At 45.2% G+C, this 27,028-nt stretch overlaps 1 protein-coding gene across 1 annotated transcript in view; it reads left to right on the forward strand.

Moving 5' to 3' along the window:
* Positions 1–665: 665 nt before the first annotated feature.
* Positions 666–27,028, forward strand: part of LOC147420713 (FtsJ-like methyltransferase family protein) — a 75,865-nt gene continuing 49,502 nt past the window's right edge. Inside the window, exon 1 of the mRNA XM_086505150.1 lies at positions 666–1,227. Coding sequence (XP_086361276.1) covers positions 748–1,227 — 480 coding nt within the window. The 5' untranslated portion in view covers positions 666–747. The remainder of the gene's footprint in view (positions 1,228–27,028) is intronic.

Genomic DNA, 27,028 nt, shown 5'->3' on the forward strand with positions numbered 1-27,028 from the left:
TGGTGAAAATTACCTTTTTGTGATGCTTCCACCCGAAATCACCCTTCGTTTCTTCGTCATTGTGTAGACCCAACCTATATTTTGTTCATGTTATTCCTTGTTATTATTGGCTTTCTAAAAGAAGCCTTAGTGTTGAGTTGAGTTAGCCATACTTTCATTGTTTTCAGTGTCATGATGGAGACTTACTTTAAATGTTATTTCCATTTTAAAGTAGTAAATGAATTTTTCTATTTCACATCCTTACACGACTTGACTTCACTTTCATTCTATTCTTTTAAAATGCTAAAGTGAAGCTTCACCTTGCATCAATCTAGTACATTCTATACATATACATACATATATTTATTTATTTCACACACACACACACACATATATATATATATATACATACTAAATGAGCAAACCATGGTAAAAGAAAAAAAAAATGGTGAAATATGTGAGAACTTAGGTCAAAGATCTTGCAAATTCAAAAATTCAACTATTATTCTCGGTTTGCTTCTTTGCAAGGAGGAAACTCTAAGAGAGATATTCGTGAACAATGCTTTATCTTATATAATTCTAGTTAAACTCAACCTAATGATTTTATCGTTTTCTTCTTATTTTAGAAAGCCACCGTGACCTTTTCACTTGTTTTTATCATTTTATTCAAAACCTAGCAAAAAGATTGTCGATGCTCCCTCAGTAGAGCCCTCTCTTTCTTTCTCTCTCTCTCTCTCTCTCTCTCTCTCTCTCTCTCTCTGGGTGGCCATGGGGAAGAGTAAGACCACAGGCAAGCATCGGTTGGATCGCTTCTACCACCTAGCCAAAGAACAGGGATACAGGTCGCGAGCTGCCTTCAAGCTGATGCAGCTGGACTCGAAGTACCGCTTCTTGTCATCATCGCGGGCGCTGCTGGACCTATGTGCAGCCCCCGGCGGGTGGATGCAGGTGGCCTACAAGCACATGCCTGTGGGAAGCGTTATTGTGGGAGTGGACCTTGTGCCAATACGTCCCGTCCGTGGTGCTCTAACACTTCAGGAGGATATCACCACCCCCAAATGCAGAGCCTCCATACGTAAACTCCTCAAGGAGCGTGGCTGTTCCATCTTTGATGTGATCCTGCATGATGGCTCCCCGAATATTGGTGGGGCATGGGCTAAAGAGGCCACATCCCAAGCTGCCCTAGTCCTCGACTCCCTTAAGCTGGCCACTGAGTTTCTTGCCCCAAAAGGCACGTTTGTCACCAAGGTTCGTGCGCTTGCTTTGTTTCGTATATAGTAAGTAATGCCCCTTTTTTTTTTCCCTTTTCGTTGTCTTGCCTCGTTTTGTTTTCCCGCTCTTTCATGACGATGAGTGAACTGTGATACGTTAAGAGGAAAAGTCTCATTTCATGGCATCGTTTTTCTGTTTCTTTAGCTTGATAGTCGAACCTGACTCTTGGGTTATGGAATTTTTTTTGTGAGCCCCCTTTTTCCCTCCCACAAACCTCGAATCATTATCTGCACATCAACTGATTTTAGCATCAATTAAGTCTTCGTGTAGCTGTATTTCAAGTTTTTTGCAAGTGCCATCAAGAAGCAAATTATGGTGATGTTTCAGAGCTGGTTGGTGCAAGAAAACATTTCTAGGATTGTTTATTGTCTTTTGGTGTGGAACATGTCAGGATAAAGAAGGGGCTGAGAGACCTGGTCCCCTTCGATCGTTGTTTTCATGATGGATTCTCTCGTTAGTTATATAATCGAAATGAAATTATTGGCTGGGAATCTATGTGTGCTGCGAGGGCACCTTTGTAGAGAATTCATTGAACATATTACAGCTCGTTGCACCCGCAGCCCCCCCACCCCCCCTCCCGGGGAAATTTCTCTCACCATATGCAACTTCCCCTTCAAGGGCATGGCCATTGCCCATATTTGTTACAGTGCATGTTCACTCCTTCGTACCTAGCCTGCCTATGTTTGTGTGTGTTGGGAGTGCTGGTTCCATTTAAGAGCACTCATGTATATTAGTTCGAGTTTTTCTCGTGCCATCTTTTGCCACCATGTGACATGGTATTAGAACCGCAATGCATCTGATGGAGGAGTTGATGATTTCTTGGCTCAATGTTGTAGAGGATTGGTTGCTAAGTTTTTTTCCTCAGTTGTGGTGGATCGGAAGCGTTGAGAGCTGATTTCTTCATCTCTCTTAGTTGTAGTCTGCTCCCAAGAACCCTTTTATGCCACAAAATGGCTCAAAGATGAAGGAATCTCACAAAGTAACTCGTTGTCAGGTGCAATGGAATTAAAATGATGAAGACCTAGTTTTACACTTCCACAAAATCCTTTCTTTCTTTCCTTGCGTTAGTGACTCTTTTTTGCTAGAATGAGAGGGGCTGAGAGAACGCAGTAGAGATGTGTAAAGAAAGAGAGAGACGAGAAGAGCGACACTCGATGGGTCCCAACCAACCCTCTCAAGGGCCCCCCACACCGTTGCCGATGTGATATTTGCTTTAGATTGTGTAAATGGAACGTACACACTATGCAATACCTCAAGTGCAGACTCTACTGACTTGAATAATGACTTTCGCTGCGGTAACTCCTCAGGACGAGGCACCTCCGGGGTGGATTTGATGCACCTTTGGATCCTTCTCGATGTGGGATGCTGATTTACACTCCCGATGTGAGGAATGAAGGGCTGAAAATGCAGATCTCGATGATGGACAACAATGGAGCACTCAATTCCGGAGAGGGAATGGCCGAGGGGAGGGCTCAATGGGCTGTCGAAGTACTGGACCACATCTGCAAGGGATAGGGTTAGCAAATCTCCACACCAACTGCAGACGGAAGGCTGAAATTTGAAAACGCTAGGCTGATCTGCTGGCTGAATGCAGCGCTAGGGCTGAGAATGAAAAACGTTGGCTGAATTTGTAGGTAGAAGTAGCGCTAGGGCTGATATGATAATCCCCAGAAAAATCGCCAATCCTTGCTGCTGCTGGCTGTAAACGCTGGTTGGTTTGGAGCAGAAATGTTGGGCTGGTCTTGACTCTTGCTCCCTTGCTGGCGTTGTCTGTGCCTTCTGCAACTGATGCCAAGTAAGGGATGTAATGCCCCCTTTATAGGTGAGGAATAGGCCTTGAGAGTTTATTAAAGCCTGGGTAGGGCAATCCGTCAACCACATCCCAACAAATAAATCTACAAATTGATTTCTTAAAAAGTTAGGTAAGGGGGGGTCCAATTTGTGTGAAACTGTCGCACATCTTCCCACTCGGGAATCCGATCGACGCGGGGAATGGCTCGTTGGATTCCTCTAACCTAGAACTACATGCATGTCATGCCAGATGCCCACCGTAGTGTAATAACATATGTCAATACGTGTGTACAAACCATTTATGCAAGAGGGTTCCAAAACTGGAAAACCTAATCTAATGAACTTGTTTGGACATGCAGGTCTTGCGAAGAGGCTCACAAAATTGCTGATACTAATCCTCCTAGGATTCTAGACAGTCCTACCTAAGAAGAATGGTCACGTGGCACATAGAGCCATGTGTACGTGACACTTGTGTGGCGGATTGGTCACCTGGGAACCACGTTCCTCCAATTGACGCTTAATCAGTGAGAATTTCCTATTTTTGTTAATGACATTGTTGCTTATTGAAAGAGGCGGATTGGCCACCTGGGAACCACGTTCCTCAAATTGCCGCTTAATCAGTGAGAATTTCCTATTTTTGTTAATGACATTGTTGCTTATTGAAAGAGTTAAGCTCATCCAATCTTTTTGAGCTTGGTGGTAGAGATGGATCCATAGAAAGCATAGAGATCATCCCAAAGTTGATGAGCCGTGGTGGTAATAGAGTGAAACTGTGAAGCAATAGGAGAGCATGAGCCATAAGAACAATGGCTTGAGACTTCATGAGATCATTGGAGTGTGATGAGATAGATTGTGGATTTGAATGATAGGCCACACTTTGCACTGCACAAGAGGAATCACAAAAAAATAGATTTTCAATAGTTATGAGGTGTCAATTTTTGAACTTCAGGGAGAGTCGAAAGATTGAGAGATTGAAAGAATTGGTTAAATGAAAGTCAAGGTAGGAGCAAAAGTAGTAGAAACAGGGCTAACCATGTAAAAGGTGCAGTCGAAAAGGTAAATTAGATGGCGAGCAACTGCGAGCAAAATATCTCTCGATCAGGGGAAGCCACCGCATGTGCCCGCATCTCATATCTACTTTGAGAGCTATTCTTTGAATCGGGTGATGATAAATTTCGAGCGGAGGCCAATCACTCTTCTCCCTTCGGTGTATACGTTTTTTGGCCACGATCAGTGCTAGATTGCATCCCTTCTGACAGGATCTTATTTATGGCTCTTAAGATAGGATTTGTTTAGAGATGCAATTGGAGTGGGCTAGGTTTACACAGACTCCTGTTGTGCTATTCCTCCTCGATTTTGAGAAGGCATATGATAAGAGTTGATCGGGACTTCTTGAAGGGAAAATTGCTCCGAATGGGGCCATGACTTGTTTTTATTTGCGGCTGAGGCCATGTCATTAGGTAAGCAGCCTGACTTCATAGGTTTGAGCATGCCTTTAGCACATAGTTACCAGGGAACGGCATTTTAGGGCCTTGGAACGCCGGAACGGTGTTCCGGCCGGCTGGAGGTTTTTGGAACGCGTCGGAACGGAACGGCGTTCCGGCTGAAAGCTGTCACCGGAACGGGCCGGAACGGCCTCAACGGCAGTTTTTGAAATTTAAAAAAATGACTGTTGGGCAGCCAACGGCCATTTTCAGCAGTGAAAAAAGTATATAATGCCCCCCTCCTCCCCCATTCTTCACACACTCATCAAGCCTCAAGGCCCATTCTCCCTTGCTTGAGCCTTGCTCTCAACTCTCAACCCAAGCTCATTCTCCCTAGCTTGCTCTCAACTCTCAAGCCATAGTGTGGCGCCGCGGCATGCCTCAAGGCTCAAGCTCTCAACCTCTCTCTCTCTTGGGCTAACTTCTAAGTTCTAACCCTCAACTTTCAAGGCTCAAGGCTCAAGCTCTCACGGAATCAAGCGGCAAGCCTCTCTCTCTCAATCCCTCTCATTCTCTCAAAGTTCAAGATCAAGCTCTCTCTTTCACGGATAATCCATCATCCATGGCCTCTTCTTCTCGTTCAACCCCCTCCGTTCATGCGGGCAACACTCAAAAGGCGAAGGAATGGTCGTGGTGGGATAAAGTGACCTCGGAGGGCACCTTGTCGGCGGCGGGAGGTTCTCGTGCATGGGGATGCAAGCTATGCTCTTACACGTGGAAAGGGGGGCATGACAAAGTGAGGGCACACTTTCTTTGAGTGCCGGGACATGAGGTGAAATTTTGTGCCAACGTAACCATCGAGAAGAGGAAGGAGCTCGAGGAAAAGGATCGGCAATTCAACCATAAAGCCAAGCCGGCACGCAAAGGTATTGATCCAAAGATCCTCATTTTCCCTTCTTCCTCTCTACCCGGTGTAGGTGTTGGTGCATCTTCAAAAGGTCCAATTCGTCGCCAAAAGACCCTTGCCACCTCTTGGGACCCAAAGAAGAAGGAAGAGGTGGATGTGGCCGTGGCCCGATTCTTCTATCACGACCATATCCCATTTGTCGCAGCGAGGTATGTTCATTGTTTTATGATTCATCAATCTTCTCTCTCATTTCTTCCGTTATCGTCGTTTCCACTTTTATGATACTAACCTCTTCTATGTTTGATCGAAATAGGTCGGAGTATTGGAAAGTCATGGTGCAACGGATAGGAGAGTATGACACCCGCTATGTGCCGCCATCTTCAGAGGCTCTCCGAACCACCTTGCTCGATCGAGAGAAGGCTATCGTGGAGCAAGCAACCCTCAACATTCAGCGTCTTTGGGCAAAACATTGCGTTTCCCTCATTGCTGACGGGTGGAGCGATACAAGAAAGAGATCTATCCATGGTCTCGTCGCATACTCTAGTGGAGAGATGTACTTTGTGCACTCTCATGATGCCACTGAGAGTGGCAAGTCCGTCGATGTCCTCTCTGCAGAGTAGACAGCGGCCATAGAAACCATCGGTGAGCAACACGTGGTGGCCTTTGTCACAGATGGGGAGGCATCAAACAGGGCAGCAACAGCTATCATAGAGGGCCACTATCCGCATGTGACAGTGTGCTTTTGCATGGCACACTGCTTGAACAACCTTCTAAAAGACATCGGCAAGCTAGACTGGATTGCTCCAGTCATTGCTGATGCAGTGAAGATGGTTACTTTCATCAACAATCACAACTTGGTTCGGAGTGAGTACCTCAAGAGGTCGGGCGGCAAAGTGCTTCTAAAGTATTCAGATACCCGCTTCGCATTCAACTTTCTTCTTGTACGTAGGCTGTCTGAATGTCAAAATGCGGTCCGACAGGTCTTCATCAGTGATGAGTTCACCACCTCCCCCTATGCAAAGACAGTTGCAGGGATTTTGTGCAAGGATAAGGCAGAGGATCTTGAGTTTTGGAAGGAGCTCAAGAGTCTAGATGCACAGGTAAAACCGGTGGTTCATTTGCTTCGAGTTCTGGATGACATGGATCCTTGCATTGGCAAGATTTATGAGGCAATGGACCGCATGATTGAGCAGCTTGCACAGCTTGAGCCGAACGCAGAGCGATATGAGGAGATCCATACGCTTTGCAGCTCGAGGTGGAATTCATATGCCTCTCCTTTACACGGGGCAGCGTACATGGTGGATCCAGAGTTCCAAGGTGCAGGGCAAGAGACAGATAGGGAAGTCATGAACCAATTTACAGAGATCTTAAACAAGATGGTTCTAGATAGAGATGGGCGACGCATTGTCAGAGATCAGGTGAGATAGTACAAAGAGATGCGGGGGTCATTTGGCAGTCCAGATGCTCAGATTGATCGCAGGAAAATAGGTTCAGTGCTTTGGTGGGAGGACTATGGCTATGATGGCCCTGAGCTTTAGAGATTGGCGATCCGTATTCTCAGCCAGTCAGCTAGTACCTGTCACCAGCGTGTGACTACTATCTATCCTTTTTGTTGATTTCTTTCTTATTATCTATTTACTTTCACTTTTTGGAAACACCCCTCGGGAAATCTAACTGCCCTGCATTGCATAGCTAGTGTGGAACTGTCCAGAGGGAGTCCAGGCCTGAGGGCAAGAGAGCACTAAGGTTGGACAAGGACTATGGTTAGCCAAGTGGGGTCATTGACTAGCCAAAGTGGAATCCTTTGCTACAGAGGCTACATTTCAGTTCTGGATGTGGCCGCAGTGTACAAAGAGGGTCGGATGACCTAGAAAGATACAATGGCAGCATCTCCTAAAATTTAGGGAACTGCTATTTTGGGACCTGAAAATGTGTTTGCGTCATTACCTCCGGAATGACAAGGAGAACATTTTCTTACTCTGCCGTGAAGTCAACTGGGCAACCGGTTGGGAGATTTTTAGGCGGCAACCCCGAAACGGGAAAATGCTTATAAATGTGCCAAGTGGCACCTTCTGGTGCACTTTCCTCATGCAAGAGAAGGGGGCGCTGAATTTGAAGAGAAAAGAGGCTCATTTTCAGCCTGTCACAGGTTAAGAGCTATGGAGTGCTTGCTTTCCCTCTTATGCACAGTGCGGTGCCAGGAGTGATGCCCTGCACGCTACGCACTGCCCTCTCTCTCCCCTTTGGCAGTATGTTATGCCCCTCTAGTGGGCTTTTCATTTGACCAATGTACAGTTGTGTGGGTTCATGCGCGATTGCCGAGGCAAGAGCCTCTTGCACAGGTACTGGATTAGCTAGCGGCTAATCCCCCCGCAGGTACAGGTGAATTCGGAGAGGTTTCACGCGAGAAATCTCGTCCGATTCAAAGGGCAAGTAGCCCTACAGGTGCGGGAGCTCGAGGACTTGCTACGGATGCGACCGGCACGCGAAACGGAGCCCGAAACAGTGAATTACAGCCTGCTGTGTATTTTTGCAGGTTTAGGGTTTTGGCCCTAAACGGACCCTAATACCCCCAGGAGGTTCGGGGACGCAAGGGGATCGCTGTACAGGTGATCTGGCGCATTTTTAGGGCTGAAAACAGAGAATTCAGCGTGCTGCAGATTCTCGCCAGGTTTTGCAAAGTGCCCGTATGTGTCGGGAAAGTCAGTCAATGCGTGGGAATACTGACTGTGAAGGGTTCTAGTACAGTTATGCTGCCGAAATCGGGTTGGAACAGTGGAAATTCAGCCGAGTTTGTGCGGGGCAGCTTGTAGGGAACCTCAGCGTTTATTCCCTCTTTTTAACAATAAAGAAATACCGAAAGGGGTGCCTAAGTTAGGGGCCAATCTGGTGTCCGTCTACTCATACAGGTGCAATCTAGCAACCTGTATCCCTCTCCCCTTTGTTGTGTCTTGAAAGTACAGGTAAAATAGACGACTAATAATGGGTGAAAGCTAAATCAAGGTTTGAAGTAAAGTCTACCGCCCTTTTTGGATTGAACAAGCCGGTTTCATGATTCCATCGACGGGATTAAATCACTTTTTCCCATAGAAGTGAGCCTTGGGCAGTTTTGGGCTTGAAGACACAGGGGATCATAGACCAGACACAGGGAATTGCAATTATGGCTGACAGACCAGATGATGTGACTGAAGAGGTTTCGTCTTCACAGGGTCAACAGACACATGAAGTGGGTGAGTCCTCAAGACCACCACAGACAGATGACGATATATTCAGGACCCAGTTGGCTACTGCTGTGGCTATGTTCACACAAGTAATGCAGAATCCGAGGTTTTTAGCCTTTCTGCAACCTCCTGTTCCGTCTCAGCAAGTTGGGTCACTGGATCATATTCAAAAGCCTGTTAAGGCTCGAGCACAGGTGATTCATACCGCACAGTCAATGGAAACACCTGTACACCTGACGGAGAACATGCAGTCTCCACAACCTGTGCCTAAGGTGCAAGAACAGGTGGCTGAGATGCCAGTCTTTCAAGGTGTACCAGTTCAGCCCGCCACCTTTCAGCAGCCTATAGCTGGTTCTAATGGGCAAGGAAGCAACCTACAGGCTATGCAACAGGTCTTCCCACCACCTTCAGTACACCCTGGCTATTTTGGAGGTGGATCCGTATTCCAGAGCATGGCTGGTCATGCACCTGGAAATCAGTTTTACACGCCAGGAACAGTGTGTGGGGGTGCTCAAACGATGATGCCTAACCCCATGTACAGTGTCATGGGTATGCAACCAGGGTTTCAGAGCACTCAGGGCCAATTTGGGATGCCACAAGCAAATTTTGGTATGGCTGGAATTACAAATCAGCAGCCAAATATGGCATTTCCAGGTCAAGTTAATAGCGGCCAAGGAACATAGATGAACCCTAATAGTGTTCCCATGTTTCAGTCACTTCCATATTACAATTTAACGCCGCTGGAGAGGCCAACTCCGTACAAAGAAGGTGGCAAAGGTGTGTCTTTCACGACCTTTATAGGGTTTGATGACAGGAAGAAGGCTCTCTCATTCCTCCAGCAGTTTGACAAGGCCTATGCAGGGGGAAACTTTACAGAGGCTTCAAAGGTCCGCAAGGCAGCCACTTTCTTGACAGGGAATGCGGGACAATGGTGGACAACTTTATTGCTTCAAGGGCAAGCTCCGTCCACATGGATTTACTTCAAGCAGATTTTTGCAGCAGCATGGTTATCTGATGACTTTGAAGCAGATGTCATGACAGAATGGCACCAGCTAAATGCTGCCACTTGCAGAAATCTGGATGATTACAATTGGAAGTTTTGGAAAGCTCTACTTCCAGTAACTTCCTATAGGTTTGTGCCATTGACAGAACAGATTGAAAAATACTGTTGTGGCCTACCCAAAGGATTGAGAAAGTACTGCACGAAGACAAAAGTCACTACTTTGACGCAGCTCATCGAGGTAGCAAACACTGGCAATGGTTTGCTAAAGGGAGAAGATTGTGAATTTAACACTGGCGTCAAGGCAGGATCAGGCAAGAAAAATTCAGCCAAGAAGCACGTTCCCAATGAGGCTCCTAAAGGGACTCAGGAGTCAGCCAACGCAGGGAAAGATAAAGCTACGGCTGAATCAGAAAAAGGACCAGCAAAGAAATGGAAAAGACGTTTTCCTCGCAAGTCAGAAGAGCAAAAGAAGGTCCTGAGGACAAAAAACAAATGCTTTATATGTGAGCAGCCTGGCCACATTGCTTACAACTGTCCTACAAAGAAAAGGCGAGCTGATTCTGAAGACAAGGAGGACAGGAAAGGAAAGAAGCCCATGGCCGGTCTAGTGCCAGATATGGTGGGCGACAAGCCAAATTCAGATGCAAGTGAGCTTTGCAGAGCATGGGGAAAGGTCAGGTATCAAACAGTGCTTATCTTCTTTGATCCAGGTGCCAAAGCCAACTTTATTTCCCCAGAATTGGCTTCAAAGTTGGGAATCAGACCTGAAGAGATGGGGTATACAGCAGAGGCAGGTTTGGCATGTCCTGGCCATACAGAGGCTGTGACACCCATCATTGGAAAGTTGCGTCTACATATCCAGTCTTATGTAGATGCTGAAGAATTTTACATCATGCCACTGGACGGATGTGATGTGTTGTTAGGTATTCCTTGGTTGTTTCGTGTACAGGGAATCATGGATGCCTACAACAAAAAGATCACTGTACAGAGCAGGGGAAAGACTCACATTCTGGATGTAAAGCTTAAAGGGGAGTCTATTTCTATTGTATCAGCTTCTGCTATTACTTCTGTAATGAAAAAGCATCTTTCTGCGTACTTGGTTTTTGCACGTGAAGTGTCAGATTGTGATGAATCAAATTTATCTGTGCTAGATAAAGAAAGGTCAATGTTTTTACAACAGTATAGTGACTGCTTTTCCGATTCATTACCGTCTCAATTATCGCCAGAGAGACTCGAGGACCATGCGATAGATTTGGTGCTAGGCAATAGCCCACCAAATAAGCCTCCGTACAGGGTTAGTGCGGCTCGGCAGAAAGAGATAAGGGGCCAAGTACAGGAGCTGTTAGGAAAGGGGCTGATTCAGCCTAGTTCATCTCCATTCTGTTCTCCAGTGTTGTTGGTGCAGAAAAAGGATGGCTCATGGCGTATGTGCATCGACTACCGTGCACTGAACAAGAATACCATCAAGAATAGGTTTCCTATACCTAGAATTGATGATATTATGGACAAATTAAAAGGAACAGCTATGTTTAGCAGGATAGATCTAAAGAGTGGGTACCATCAGATCCGCATTAGATCAGAGGATGTGCACAAGACTGCTTTTAGAACGACGTTTGGCCTTTACGAATTTTTAGTGATGCCCTTTGGTCTCACAAATGCTCCTGCTACGTTCAATAGGATGATGGACAGAATTTTCCGTCCACACCAGCAATTTGTTGGTACATTCTTTGATGACATGATAGTCTACTGAAAGAATGAAGAGGAGCATAGGCATCACTTGGCCATTGTGTTCAAAGAGCTACGCAGTCATAGGTTGCTCATCAATGCAAAGAAAAGTGAGTTTTTTCTGGAAGAGATTCACTTTCTAGGACACATTGTCTCAAAGGATGGTGTCAGAATGGATCCTGCAAAAGTTGAAGCGATCAAGTCATGGCCAAATTTGAAGACGGTGCATGATGTCCGAAGCTTTTTGGGACTATGCTCCTATTACAGAAGGTTTATCCGAAATTTCGATGAGATTGCTTCACCTTTACATGCTCTTCAAAAGAAGGCAGTCACCTTTAGATGGACACAAAAAGAGATTTCAGCTTTTAATCTCTTAAAGGAAAAGATGACTTCAGATCCAGTCATTGTGTTGCCAGATCTTAGGAAGTCATTTATGGTCCAGTGTGATGCCTGTGGTAGTAGCATTGGTGCAGTGCTAATGCAAGATGGCAGGGTAGTAGCCTATGAGAGCAGAATTTTGCAAGGGCCAGAGATGACCATGCAAGTCTATGAGAAAGAGTTACTGGCTGTGATTCATGCGCTCTTAAGTTGGAAACACTACCTGCTAGGTGCAGACTTTGTTGTCCAAACGGACCATCAGACCTTGCGATACTTCTTGACACAGACAAAGTTATCTGAGAAGCATATGCGATGGGCAAATATCTTGTCCATGTTCCATTTTCAGATTGTGCATGTAGAAGGCAAGAAGAACGTTGTGGCTGATGCCTTCTTGTCAAGGAAGCCACAAATTTCAGCTGTGTCGATTCCTTATCATCATGAACTTGATGATATGAGAGAACAGTATGCAAATGATGAAGATTTTGCAAGGGTCTTCGAGCAACTAATGGATGGACAACGTCATGAACACTATCTTCTTAAAGACGGGTTCATGATGATGCATGGCAGATTGTGTGTCACAAAGCCATTGCGACGCAAAGTTATGGAAGAGAGTCATGTCCCACCGTATGCAGGGCATCGTGGTATCGATGCTACAGTTAAAGCGGTTGAGACATTCTTCTATTGGCCTACATTGAGAAGGGATGTGGAATGCTTTGTGCGAGAATGCCTAATATGCCAAAAGGTCAAGTTTGACAGGTAAAAGGCACCAGGGTTATTGCAACCACTACCTATTCCAGATAAACCATGGGAAAGTATTGCTATGGATTTTATCTTTGATCTTCCCAGAACGCAGACAGGAAACGATGGTATTTGGACCATTATTTGCAGATTCAGCAAACAGGCTCATTTTATTCCTGTCAGGAAGAAGATAAAGCGAGATCAGATGGCACGCTTGTTTATGAGCAATATTTTCAAGTATCATGGCATGCCACAGTCGATTGTTAGCGACCGTGATCCACGCATGAGAAGTTTGTTCTGGAGAGGCTTGTTTGAGAATATGGGCACCACGCTCAAATTCTCTTCGTCATTTCATCCTCAAACAGATGGGCAGTCAGAAGAGGCAAATTCTACTGTCCTAGATCTGTTGAAGTGCTATGTGTCAGAGCATAAAGAAAAGTGGGAGCAGTATTTGCCATTGGTGGAGTATGCATACAATAATACAGTGCATTCATCAACTGGCAAGGCACCCTTTGAGATAGTTGAAGGTGGCAAGAAAGTTCCTCCCATACTGCATACAAAGGACAAGATATTTGAAGCAGATAAGTATGTTCAGGACATGGATGAAATGTACAAGAAGGTCAAAGTGGCCTTAGAAAGGACTCAGGCAAAACAAAAGAAAGCAGCTGATCGTCACCGTCGTGAAGTGGTATATTCACTTGGTGATTGGGTGCTTTTACGCTTTGAAAAGGCAAGGTTAAAGAAGATGAAGGGCAAGGAAAGACTGTTTCCAAAGCTCAGCATGCGTTACTATGGGCCTTTTCAAGCGTGCGACATAATCAGTGATGTTGCGTATAGGCTGAAATTGCCTGACAGTTGGAAGATTCACAATGCATTTCATGTGAGTCTTCTCAGACCCTATGTGGGTGATGTGCCAGAAGATATGCCAGCTGAAGATCAGTCGGAAGTCGAGGAACTTGACGAGATCTTGGTCCCGGAACAGATTTTGGCACACAAAGAAAGGAAAGTGAAAGGCAAGGTTGCTAGGCGTTACTTGGTAAAGTTCAGAAACTATCCACCAATGGATGCTAAGTGGATGGAAGAAGGTGAACTTGCAGAGTCACCAACTGTGTTATCACTTTACCTGGAAGCCTTCGATTTGCAACCTACCTTGACCCCTTGAGTTTCAAAGCTACATGGATTGTCAGTGTGACAATGGCTTCTGAAACAAATGATGTACATGGTATTTAAAGTGAGCTCAAATGAAATACCTGTTACATGAATGTCAGAGCTGTATAGATTGTCAGTTTGGCAATTGCTCTTATGGAATGTCCAAAAGTTTGGTTAGTGCTATAGAAGTGAGTATTTCTTGTCAGTTTGTCAAGGATACAGTGATTGCTTCTATTGAAGAGTACATGTGTAACTGCATTCTTAAACTGTCGGTTTGGGTATGCTCGAAAATGTTACGGGATCCAACGTGTACTATAAGACAGTGGCAAAATGTGCAGCTACCATTTTGTCATTGGAAAGTTAGTGACTCAAAGCAATGGCAGAGTGCGAAGCTACCACTATGTCATTGGGACAGGGTTCACACGCAGGCAATGCATGAGTCGACGAGGTGTTGAATACACCAGGGTTGACAATGAGCATGTATGTGTCGTACATGTGTCGACAGGTGTTGAATACATCAGTGTTGACTAGGAGCATGAACGACATAGATGCAAACGAGGACGTTTCAGATTTCAAGAGGGGGGTATGTCACCAGCGTGTGACTACTATCTATCCTTTTTGTTGATTTCTTTCTTATTATCTATTTACTTTCACTTTTTGGAAACACCCCTCGGGAAATCTAACTGCCCTGCATTGCATAGCTAGTGTGGAACTGTCCAGAGGGAGTCCAGGCCTGAGGGCAAGAGAGCACTAAGGTTGGACAAGGACTATGGTTAGCCAAGTGGGGTCATTGACTAGCCAAAGTGGAATCCTTTGCTACAGAGGCTACATTTCAGTTCTGGATGTGGCCGCAGTGTACAAAGAGGGTCGGATGACCTAGAAAGATACAATGGCAGCATCTCCTAAAATTTAGGGAACTGCTATTTTGGGACCTGAAAATGTGTTTGCGTCATTACCTCCGGAATGACAAGGAGAACATTTTCTTACTCTGCCGTGAAGTCAACTGGGCAACCGGTTGGGAGATTTTTAGGCGGCAACCCCGAAACGGGAAAATGCTTATAAATGTGCCAAGTGGCACCTTCTGGTGCACTTTCCTCATGCAAGAGAAGGGGGCGCTGAATTTGAAGAGAAAAGAGGCTCATTTTCAGCCTGTCACAGGTTAAGAGCTATGGAGTGCTTGCTTTCCCTCTTATGCACAGTGCGGTGCCAGGAGTGATTCGCTGCACGCTTCGCACTACCCTCTCTCTCCCCTTTGGCAGTATGTTATGCCCCTCTAGTGGGCTTTTCATTTGACCAATGTACAGTTGTGTGGGTTCATGCGCGATTGCCGAGGCAAGAGCCTCTTGCACAGGTACTGGATTAGCTAGCGGCTAATCCCCCCGCAGGTACAGGTGAATTCGGAGAGGTTTCACGCGAGAAATCTCGTCCGATTCAAAGGGCAAGTAGCCCTACAGGTGCGGGAGCTCGAGGACTTGCTACGGATGCGACCGGCACGCGAAACGGAGCCCGAAACAGTGAATTACAGCCTGCTGTGTATTTTTGCAGGTTTAGGGTTTTGGCCCTAAACGGACCCTAATACCCCCAGGAGGTTCGGGGACGCAAGGGGATCGCTGTACAGGTGATCTGGCGCATTTTCAGGGCTGAAAACAGAGAATTCAGCGTGCTGCAGATTCTCGCCAGGTTTTGCAAAGTGCCTGTATGTGTCGGGAAAGTCAGTCAATGCGTGGGAATACTGACTGTGAAGGGTTCTAGTACAGTTATGTTGCCGAAATCGGGTTGGAACAGTGGAAATTCAGCCGAGTTTGTGCGGGGCAGCTTGTAGGGAACCTCAGCGTTTATTCCCTCTTTTTAACAATAAAGAAATACCGAAAGGGGCGCCTAAGTTAGGGGCCAATCTGGTGTCCGTCTACTCATACAGGTGCAATCTAGCAACCTGTATCCCTCTCCCCTTTGTTGTGTCTTGAAAGTACAGGTAAAATAGACGACTAATAATGGGTGAAAGCTAAATCAAGGTTTGAAGTAAAGTCTACCGCCCTTTTTGGATTGAACAGGCCGGTTTCAGTACCTCATGCTTGGAGCAATTGTGGAGTACCTTTAGCCACATTGCTTCCAAGAAGAGAAATCGGCTTGGTGTGGAGAAGGCTAATGATCTTGTCTTCGTCAGCGCAAATTTGAAAATGCTTTGCAAGAGTACAGACAAACAGACAGATCCTTTTACACAGTGGGAGATGGAGCAAGCAAGAGGCTTCTCAGGCGGGTGGAGATGCACATCCGCCAACACCAGGTACTTCATCTGTGGCTGAGATCGAGGCGGACCTAGACCTCGATGATGAGGAATGGGAGGATGTGCATGATTTACAGCCGGCTACTACGGATTGGGAGGCCTCTCAGGCTAGTGGCTCTTGAGTCTTGAGTCTTTGCCATTTATCCACCTTTTTGTATGGCTGCTTGAGCCTTGCTCTCTTTGCCATTTGTAGCTACTAGCATCTTTATGGTATTTGTCACCTTCAGTCTTTTGGTATTGTGGTCACTGAAGTCTGGTTTGAACTTTGCCCCCCTTTGGTTTTTTTGTAGCCCCTTGGCCGCTGGCGGCCCTTGAGGCTTGTTACTATGTTAGCCATAATTAATTCCAAAGTGTTATCTCTGACTACTACTCTTGCAATTATTTGAGAGCATTGTGTATGTACTATGGGCATTGTGTTTGCTCATTGTTGTTCATCTGGCTATGTACTCTGGGCGCCTCACATCCCAATCAAGTCATAATAAGGTTAAATGGTCTTCGAATCGTGTTTTTTCAATTTTGTGGATATTAGAGTCAAAGGACTCTAATACTACTTGTATTCAAACACATAACGCTAAAAAAAATAATATTTGGGCGTTTTTTTAGCCTGCCGTTCCGCGCTGTTCCCGTTCCAGGCCCATTCCCGCTCCCCCGTTCCGCAGGGAGGCCGGTCGCCGTTCCCGTTCCGCGTTCCGGGTAACTCTGCAAGTTTAGCAGAGGAGCTAGATTTGCTGACCTCGCTACTCTAAGGGTGAATCTGGGCTTATCCTGGATTCATCTAGGTATATATATGCTATTGTTCTTGCAGTATATGCCTCGCATTTTTGGATGTGACGCACTGAGCTCTGATTGTTTATTGCTTGGCTAGTGGTGCTCGCATCAACTGGCACAAGTCGTATGGCATCTTAGTGGGTTGTGATGATATTCCTACATTTTGGGGGGGGGGGGGGGGTGGGGGGGTGTCTTAGAGGGTTTTACTTGGTTATGTTCTAGACAGACATAGATATTTGGGTTTTAGGTTGAAGTTGATAATTCCCTCAACGTGTCACAATCTTGGTCGCCCCCAAGACGAGAATTGGACACGACACAGGAGAAACACTTAAAATTCTTCACAATTGTAACTTTACAGTTCAATTTGGTCGACATTGCACGGCGTGGTTTCGTGTCCAGAGAGATTGGCCGCAAAGACTGACGCCTGTAACAAACTGCTGACGTGTCAAAGCCTAAAGGATGGAGTCAACTTACAGATATGGTCGAGGTGCCTAAACTGTCACAAAGCGATGGCGTGGTTGCCCGAGAGCAGAAACGCTAACCCTAATTTTTGCCAAAAACCCTAACTGTTGAAACCCTAATTCTAGAAACCCTAACCCTAAAACCTGTAAACCCTAATTCTGGAAATCCTAGCCCTAAAACCTGCAAACCCTAATTCTGGAAATCCTAACCCTAAAACTACAAAAACCCTAACCCAAACCCTAAGAAGAAGCAGCAAAGAAGAAGAAGAAGTTTTACAGACTTACAAAGTCTTGACGAGTGGTCTATTTTTAAAGAAGAGTTCCCACCAACTTATGGGACCCCGTTCGATAGGGCCCAAGTGACATAAAGGCATTAAAAATAAAGCAGAATACACTCAAAGGACTTTGCACATCAAAATATGATGACGCGGACCTGTACAGACGTTCCGGAATTTGCGGCGGATTTTTAGGAAAATCCCGAAATTTTAGGAAAGTGACTTTTTGGGTCAGCTTTTCATATTTGATGCTTTTAAGCTTTGGGCCTTTAAATATGAGCCTTGGGGGTCCTCTCTGACACTCTTTAGCGCGCAGATTGCAGAGGAGGTGCTCTCCGGCTGTTATACTTTGCGAATCAGCAGTAATATAAAGAAATACAAAAAGGGGCACCAAGGTTTGGGGCCAATACTCTCTGGGGTGGAATTCCGCCACTCCGTGTCGCGTGTCGTCTCTCTCCATTTTAGTTCAATTGTTATTTGAAGTGCTTAAAGTTGTTCAGTCTGTTCTTTTCTATTGGCACGTGGTGCCCGTCTTGTGATAGTAGTATCAGGCATCAGGCGTGTGCTTTTCTGAAAGCATACCGGTCCTACAAAAAAAAGAGAGTAGACAAAGTTATTGTTTGACGGATGACGGATCTTCGCCCTCCAACCCGGACCTATTAGCGACTCCCACCCTTACTTCATCGCGCATCGAGCGTGCTCCCGTCTTCACCGCTCATGTCGTACAGGGCATAAGCCAATTAAGATCACTTGCAAGAGAAGGATCCAGATTTGTTTCAAGTCACTGTTTTTCTCAGAAGCAGTGCCATGCAAATGTTGATGTCTACAGCTACCAAGCAGCATACTCCAAGTACTTGGCAAGCTTTTAAGCAAAAAAAAAAATAAAAATGCCCGAAGTTATATGGTTTCTGACATCTTACTTCAGAGGGCAACTTCTGGCGGAGTGGGGTATCCTGAAATGCTTGCCATGGAAACCCTAGCAGATTATAACTTGAAATTTCTCGACATCTCTCAGTATATGTCTCTTTACGAGCAGATGACCTTGGAGGTTTAGTGCGATTGCTATCTGGGACTACCATCGCCGCCAAAGCAACACTATTTGTCCAAGAGCTGACGGACCATGCTGTGCTCGGCTACGACCTCATCGGCTACGACCTCATGGAAGGAACCTAACCCTAATTTTTGGTGCAGGTTTCAAGATGGAAAGTCAGTCGACTTTTCGAGCTCGACTGATGTCGAGATTGCTTTTTAAGTTTGAGTTCTGTTTGATCTTGTTTGATGATCCTGTTTGGAATTTGTTTGAAATGGATGGTATCTGTTTTGAACTTGTTTTGGTGCCGATTTGAATTGTTTGACTCTGGTTTGATACTGGTTTCAATGATTGGTGATTTTACTTTCGGGTGGAGAAGTGAGAAATACTGTTTTGCTATTGTTTGAACCTCGGAACGACGCAGGCCGATGCCTGGGGAGCGTCTGTTGTATGCTAGAAAACCTCCGAACGACGCAGGCCGATGCCTGGGGAGCGTTTGGTTGTATGCTTGTAAAATAATTGTTGTTGTGACTCTCGGCCCGGACCTGGATGGTTATGTGGGAGGAGTATTAAGAAGTCTGAGCAGTGGTTACTCTCAGCACCTCCAAACGACGCAGGCTGCGGTCTGGGGGGCGTTTGGTTATAAAAGGCCTCTATATCTCCCGGCCCGGACCTTTTTAGGTTATGAGGGAGGAGTGATGAGGGAGTCGTTGAATATCTCCCGGCCCGGACCTTGTTAGGTTATGCGGGAGGAGTGTTCATGGCCGTTTCTATGTCTTGTAACATGCATATGTAAGCATTTGTGTTGCATTGTGATGTGCCAACCACTGAATATTCCTAATTGGATAAGATTGCCTGGGCATGTAATTTTAGTGCATCAAGACACCCGTGGAAGATCATTACGGTCTGGGTGTGATGGCTAATTTTACTATGCCGGAATATCAAGAGTTCCGATCTGGATGAAAGGAGAAGCTAACTCCTTGATCAAAAGAGCAGAAAGGAGAAGCTAACTCCTTAATAAAAAGAACAAATGGATTGTCCCTCGGAATGACCCTCGGTAATTTTTGAGCTAACTTGAGTTGTTTTGTAGATATGCTGTAATCGCGGACGATTACTCTCTTTCAAGAAGGGGAGATGTAACAAACTGCTGACGTGTCAAAGCCTAAAGAATGGATCCAACTTACAGATATGGCCGAGGTGCCTAAACTTTCACAAAGTGATGATGTGGTTGCCCGAGAGCAGAAACCCTAACCCTAATTTTTGCCAAAAACCCTAACTGTTGAAACTCTAATTCTAGAAACCCTAACCCTAAAACCTGCAAACCCTAATTTTGAAAACCCTAACCCTAAAACTTGCAAACCCTAATTTTGAAAACCCTAACCCTAAAACTTGTAAATCCTAATTTTGGAAATCCTAACTCTAAAACTGCAAAAACCCTAACCCAAACCCTAAGAAGAAGGAGCAGAAGAAGAAGAAGAAGTTTTATAGACTTACAAAGTCTTGACGAGTGGCCTATTTTTAAAGAAGAGTTTCCACCAACTTACGGGACTCCGTCCGATGTGGCCCAAGTGACGTAAAGACATTAAAAATAAAGCAGAATACACTCAAAGGACTTTGCACATCAAAATATGATGACGTGGCACCTGTACGGACGTTCCGAAATTCGCGGCGGATTTTTAGGGAAATCCTGAAATTTTAGGAAAGTGACTTTTTGGGGTCAGCTTTTCATATTTGATGCTTTTAGGCTTTGGGCCTTTAAATATGAGCCTTGGGGGTCCTCTGTGGCACTCTTTAACGCGCAGATTACAGAGGAGGTGCTCTCCGGCTGTTATACTTTGCGAATCAACAGTAATATAAAGAAATACCGAAAGGGGCGCCAAGGTTTGGGGCCAATACTCTCTGGGGTGGAATTCCGCCACTCCGTGTCGCGTGTCGTCTCTCTCTATTTCAGTTCAATTGTTATTTGAAGTGCTTAAAGTTGTTCAGTCTGTTCTTTTCTATTGGGAGGTGGTGTCGGCCTTGTGACAGCGCCCCTTTTGGTATTTCTTTTATATTAATGCTTGATCAAAGTACAACCCCGCGGGTCCTTGGCTCTCAGACTCTGCGTCCAGATGCATTGAGGAGTGAGGCCCTTGGGTCCTATTTATTCTTAAGAGGGATGCCAAAAGTAGAGCCCCATAAGCAGTTAAACTCAAAAGCAACTGGTTCCCAAAAGCAATTGGCTCCAAAAGCTGCCATAAAAAGCACCAACGTAATTTACGGAATTCCGTACAGCTCTGCCACGTCAACAGCCAGTGTGAAACGCGGAAATCCGTACATTGTGCCACATCAGCATGTTCGTACAACTCTCTGCCACGTCATTAAGTCTACCCGAGTGGCCATGCCACGTCATCACTTTGTGAAATACCCCCTTCTTGAAAGAATTTAATCGCCCTCGATTACGCCTACAAAATCATACATAAGCCATAAACCAGTTCAATAGACACTGACTCTAAGTATCGACGCACTAGACGACACAAATCCAACACTTGTACAAAGACGACAATCACATCACATCACATTTAGATCTCATTCACATCTCATGACAAATCAAATCAATCACAGAAAAATTCATTCCAAATCTCAGACCATGATTGCCAGCAACGTATTTAGTAATCGCATCTAGAGCCATCTCGGACCTCACTGATGTCGAATTAACTAATCCTTATTGCGATCATGTCTATAGAGATGTTCCACTCAAGCACTGTCGTGTGCGAGTAATCATTTTCGAGGATCCAATCCATCACTAAGTTCATATTGAATAGTGTGGTTCAATCATTCAGTTCTAGCTGCGTGTCTCATCTTGCAGGAACTCTTGATGCGCCCATGACAGTTCCATTGAATCAATCGTGATTCAATATTCATGATTCGCTATCAGATTCATTCGGGATCTGTCGCTGCTCCAAAATCATCATCATCTCATTCTTAATCCTGTTATCTGCTCACAAATAGCAGGTTCTTTCATAAAAAATTAGTTTCATTCAAAATTCAAAATCATGTTCCAAAAAAGTCTTATTTCATAAATTCATAAAGCAAAAATAATGCTAATTCATCTAAAATCTGTTCTAGAACGAGTATCGCCTCGTCTTGCTGTCCTTTCAATCTGTCAGTCGTCTTGATTCTTGTGCCTTTTTGGGGCATTGTGTAGCAATATGTCCTTGTCCTCCACATTCAAAACACTTTTTTTCTTTGAAATATTCATCTCTTTGGTCTTCTCTCAGTGGAGGTCGTCTATCTCTCTGTCGTCTGTTTCTGTTCTGACTTGTCGAAGGTTCATCTAGTGGGTAAGTCAAGTTACCCGAATGTATAACAAATCCCCGCTCCGCATGTCCCATCAATTGTTATATAGACTCGGGCTTCTTTTCTAGAGAGTATCTCTTTAGGAAGTCCACAACAAAACCGTTCAATCTGTTCCTTAAAATTGATCTTCTTAAAAAATGAAGCAGGTAGAAAACCTCTCACACTAGGAATCCAAAGACTCTGTCTTGACCATCCGAATACGGTTCCAGTCAGTAATCACATCTCGTTCGTATTCTTGTGTGAGCCATGAAGAAATAAAGAGTTTCTTGAATTTCAACCACTTTGTGGGTGCTTGTTTCCTTAACAAAAGAGTGGACCACCATGTCTGTGCATTGCCTTTGAGAAAGGATGCTATCCGTTTGATCTTGGAGTGCTTTGTATAGTGGCCTCCAGAAAATGCTATATCAAACTGTTGGATAAAAGCTAAAGCCTTAGGAGCATCTCGAAACCCTGAAAAGTAAAACTTTACTGCTTGTCCTCCCTCTTTGAATTCTTTGGCCTTTTTGTCCTTGTCGTTGAGGAAATCATCCTGATTGGCTTTGTAAAAGTGTTAGGTGCAGCGGAATGATTGTTTGCGCTTTGCTCAAGATGAGTGCTCCAAACTGTGCTCAAGGTTCCTTTTGTTCTTATGGAAGGTAGAGCCTTCCGTTCTTAATGAGAGAATGCTATGATCACAAACAAAGTGAATGGACACTGTGCGTGCAAGTGTATGAGACTGAGAGATAGAGAGAGAAGAGAGATACGACACCAGAGACGTAAAACCCTCCTCTGAAGGCCCCACTCTCGTTGGCGAGAGTGGTCTACTTATGATTGCACAAATTGGTACAAACTGAATGCATAGGACTGATGCAAGTCTAGGCTATGTTGACGACGACGACGGGGATGACGAGGCCGACACTAGGGCTGAAATCTGCAATCTTTTATTTGTTGTCCAAAAACGCTATGGGCGAAATCTGCGACAAGTCCAAAAACGCCGATTTTCAAGCTGTTTGCTGATGATCTTTGTCGTTGAAAATCTGCAGGTCTTAGGCTGAAAATTGAGGCTTCTTGGGGCTGAATCTACTACTCTTTAGGGGCTGAATATGCTATGACCAAAAATCGCTAGGCATGGGGGGTTCTGCTGGCGATGGCAAGGCTGAAAACGCTGGTGTTTGCAGGCTGCTGAAAATGCTAGGAGAATTGCTGCATTTTTGTCCTGCATATTAGCAATGAGAGAGGGAGAATGAACAACGTTCTCTCCACGAATGACAATGGGAGAATCACTTTTAGCATGGAGAGTGAAAGTGTTAGCCTCCCAATTAATGAGAGGGTTAAGATCACGAAACCATCGAATGCCCAAAATCATGTCAGATCTTGAGAGAGGAGAGACAAAAAATCTTCTAGTGAAGGCAGCTTCTTGAATTGTAACAACACACCAAGACACTCCTGCGTGATGAGAGAGTTCATACCGGGAACAAAGCCAGAGACCTTGAGAGGAGATTTCTGACTAACTTCTAGGCGGGCTCTCTCAACAAGAGAGGGACTGATCACATCATGCATACTACCTGGGTCAAACAATATGACAAAACGCGGCTCCGACACCTGACGATAACATTTAATGAGAGAATCATCCATGGGAGGGTCAAGAGAAACTTGGGGCACACTCGTGTTATCATTAATTGCATTGACAGAGGAAGTGGGTTTTGTGGATTCTTTAGATTCATTCGCTTCAAGCTTAGGACATGTTCTTTTTCTGGGAAGGCTTCATTTGCAAGCGTGTCACAGGTTAAGAGCTATTGACTGCAAGCTTTCCCTCTGATGTACAATGTGGTACAAGAAGTTATGTCCTTTACACCTCACACTGCTCTCTCTCTTCCCTACGTGCAGTAATGTGATGCCCCACATGAGGGCTCTTCATTTGACTCATGTACAGCTGTGAGGTCTTATGCGTTTTTGCTGAGGCAAGAGCCTCCCTAAGCAGGAACAGGAGTAGCTAACTGTTGCTCCAAAAGCAGGCACCGGTGAGGGTGATAACCTTACCATACAGATGCGTTTTCAGTGCTAGTTATGCGCTGAATTTGGATTATTTTTCAGCCATACGGATGCTAGAACCATTGGGAACAGTGCCCCATTGTTAGAGGACAGTTCAGGGACTGTTTAGGGCTGAAAACAGGGCAAAAGCCAGTAAATACAGCGTGCTGAATTTACTGTTTTTGGGCAGAAATTTTGGGCAGAAATCAGAGGGTTTATGTCGGTGGAAGTGAGTTCCAGTAGGGGAATTGGTTTCAGGCAAGTTTTGGGGTTGTTATTTTGCTGAAATTTCGCCAGAACAGGTGGTATCTAGCTGGATACAGGTAAAGAATTCCCAGGACTCTTCTTGTACTTTACCCTCTTAAAGTATAAAGAAATATTGAAAGGGACTCCAATTTTGGGGCCTACAGATTGGCGGCGTCTGCTCGGAGCATTCTAGCTTTCGAGCCGTGTGTATGTTTAAAGTGTTAATTCCCGTCGCAGGTTACCTTTCCAAAGTTCTCTTGAAAGAAAAGTAATTGTTTTCGATTAGATTTACAAAACTTAGTCAAGTTAGTTGAGAGAGAGAGAGAGAGAGAGAGAGAGAGAGAGAGAGAGAGAGATTGAATTATCGGCCGCGGAGGTCGGATATGACCCATGGGACCGAAATCAAAACATTACAAAGGAGTTCTTTTGAACAGGAGGATCGTGAGATACATCTTAGTTAAGGACTGAGGGTCCAAAGAGGTGTCAAAAGGAAAGTTAAAATAAACAAAACTAAGAAGGGGAAGGTGAGGAGGGAGCCGGCTTGGGAGTTCGAAACTCCTGGATGATGGCTTTACCTCCTCGATAGACTGCCCATTTCCTTGCTGGGCGTGCTTCTCGCATCTTCTGGAGTTCTGCCTTTTTTTGTTTGAGTTGGGCGGGTGTGAGATCTTCTGCAAACTAAATTTTAGTATCCCTGAGAAGCCTTGATTGCTCAAGGATTTTGATTCGATCCGCCTTGGTCTTGAAAGTGAGGATTGCGTGATTGGTGCGATGCTCATGTGTAAGAAAGGTGATTGTTGCTGGATCCCATTGTACCAAGGGGGTTACTGCTTGAATACGGGCAAAGCACTCGTGAAACTTGTGATCTCCCTCCCCTTTTGAGTCACTTGGGAGCCCGCCGATACGAACATTGAGGGAGATGTCCTCTTGTCGTTGTCGCTCGTGTAGCGTGGATGCCACATGGTCTTCGACCTTGTTGGAGATTACCTCTTGCACTTGATTCTTGATCGCCTTTGTGAGGGTGGTTTCTACCTCTGCCATTGTTTTGTTGAGTCTGGCTTCCATCTGCTCTATCTCCTCTTTCTTGCCATTTTCCATTGTGTTGAGTCGAGTCTCGATGGCAGCGATTCTCTGTTTTAGCTCGTTGTTCTCTTTGCGAAGTCTTTCGACTTCATTTTGGAGGCGGGCAATGCTGTCCATCTTTGGGGGCGTCGCCACGACCCCGGCGAAAGTGAGTTTGCCGCGGGACGAAGCCCTTGTAGCCATGCTTGTGTTTTTTTTTTCTGTGGTGGGAAAAGAAAAGCCAGTCGATTGGGGCTGCTGTTCAGAAGACCCAAGGATGGGCTGTCAGTAGTCTCGGGGTGGGAAAGGCCTCTTAATCGTTAGACTGTGTGGGTAAGCCTGGAGGTCAGAGAAATAGAACTCAAATGAGAGCAAGCCACTGACGTGGATGAGCACAGGAAGTAGCTCGTGACGAGAGTGGGTATGGGAAGGAGCAGAGACGCAGGATAATGGCGCAGCAGTACTGCTGGCTAGCTGGCTGATGCGACTGCGACGACGTTGGTTGGTGTAGGGGGGTGCTGGCTGGAGCTGGACCCCCCCGCAGGGCAGCCCCTCGCCCAGGGGGAGGTCGACGAAGCAGAAGACGAAGAGGCTGCTACTAGGGTTGTTGGAGAGAGAGAGAGAGAGAGAGAGAGAGAGAGAGAGAGAGAGAGAGAGAGAGAGAGTTGACACGACACCACGGAGTTTCGAGCCAAGACGCACTGGCCCCAAAGACTGGCACCCCTTTCGGTATTTCTTTATTATTTCACTTCGCAAAGTACAACTTTCCAAGGGCCCAACTCTCTCCGAGACTCTGTGTCAAAATGCTTCGTAGAAGACTGGCCCAAAAGGGCTCTTTTAAAGTTACAATGGGTGCCCAAAAGTAGAGCCCCAAAAGCACTTGATCCCACAAGCACCTGCTCTCAAAAGCTCGTGGGAAAGCTGCCCAAAACAGCCACCGCAAATCGTAGAAATCCGTGCAGCTTGCCACATCATCAGTTAGTGCATTTTACGGAAATCCAGCCAAGGTTCAAGCTTTTATATTTTTAGGGTTTTAGGCCCGTCGGCCGGTGCTCCATAAGTTCTTTAAGTTGGTGGGTTAGGTTTTAAAAATCCTAACTCCCTTTTTAGGCCCCTTGGTCCCAACCTCTTCAACTCGTTTGGGTTTCAATTCCTCTTGTCCACTCGGCCATTTCTCTTTCAGCTGTGCACGCCACGTTATCACTTTGTGACATTCCCTCTTCTTGAAAGAATTGTACTCACCCTCGATTATGCTTGCAAAACAGCCAAAGGTTAGCAACTTTCTTCAATAGACATTGACTCCCATGCACCAGACTCCACCAATCGAGCACTTGTAGGAAGACATCAGTCAGTGATCAATCACATTTTTGTCGAGGATCTCAGATCATGATCATTGCAACCATTTAGCGCGGATCTTTTCACGGATGTCTTGATCTACTAAATCTTGTTACTATCATATTCATATCCTTTCTTTTCACATTTCAATCAAGCAAACCTTGACCATGACCATCCCCACAAGATAGTACATCCACCTAGCATGCAGTTCACAAAGCATCACACTTAGTTCACACTGAACACCGTGTTTCTAACATTCAATCTAGATCATTGTGCAACACCCTCATCCTTCCGGAACTCTTGATGTACTCACAAGAGTATCCAGTCATCTCATCCAGATAGACATCTTGATGCACTAGAATCACATTCAGTTCTCATTCACTTAATCACATCCAGATCTCGTTGATTTCTAACGGATGTCTAGATGCACTAAGTTTAAATAATTCATCAGACAAAAGGCTACATACATTTCATCTTTCTCTACATGTTCCTAACAATACACTCATAAAAGGGCACATGTCTTCAGTTCAATCCAGGAAATTGCCAATTTAATGTACATTTATTCATAAAGTCATTTTGAGCCCGTCAGTATCCCTAAAATCTCAAAGAGAAATTTGTGACTTCATTCAAT

This window comes from Adiantum capillus-veneris, chromosome 28, assembly GCF_014529385.1.
Source record: "Adiantum capillus-veneris isolate H3 chromosome 28, ASM1452938v2, whole genome shotgun sequence".
Lineage (NCBI taxonomy): Eukaryota > Viridiplantae > Streptophyta > Polypodiopsida > Polypodiales > Pteridaceae > Adiantum > Adiantum capillus-veneris.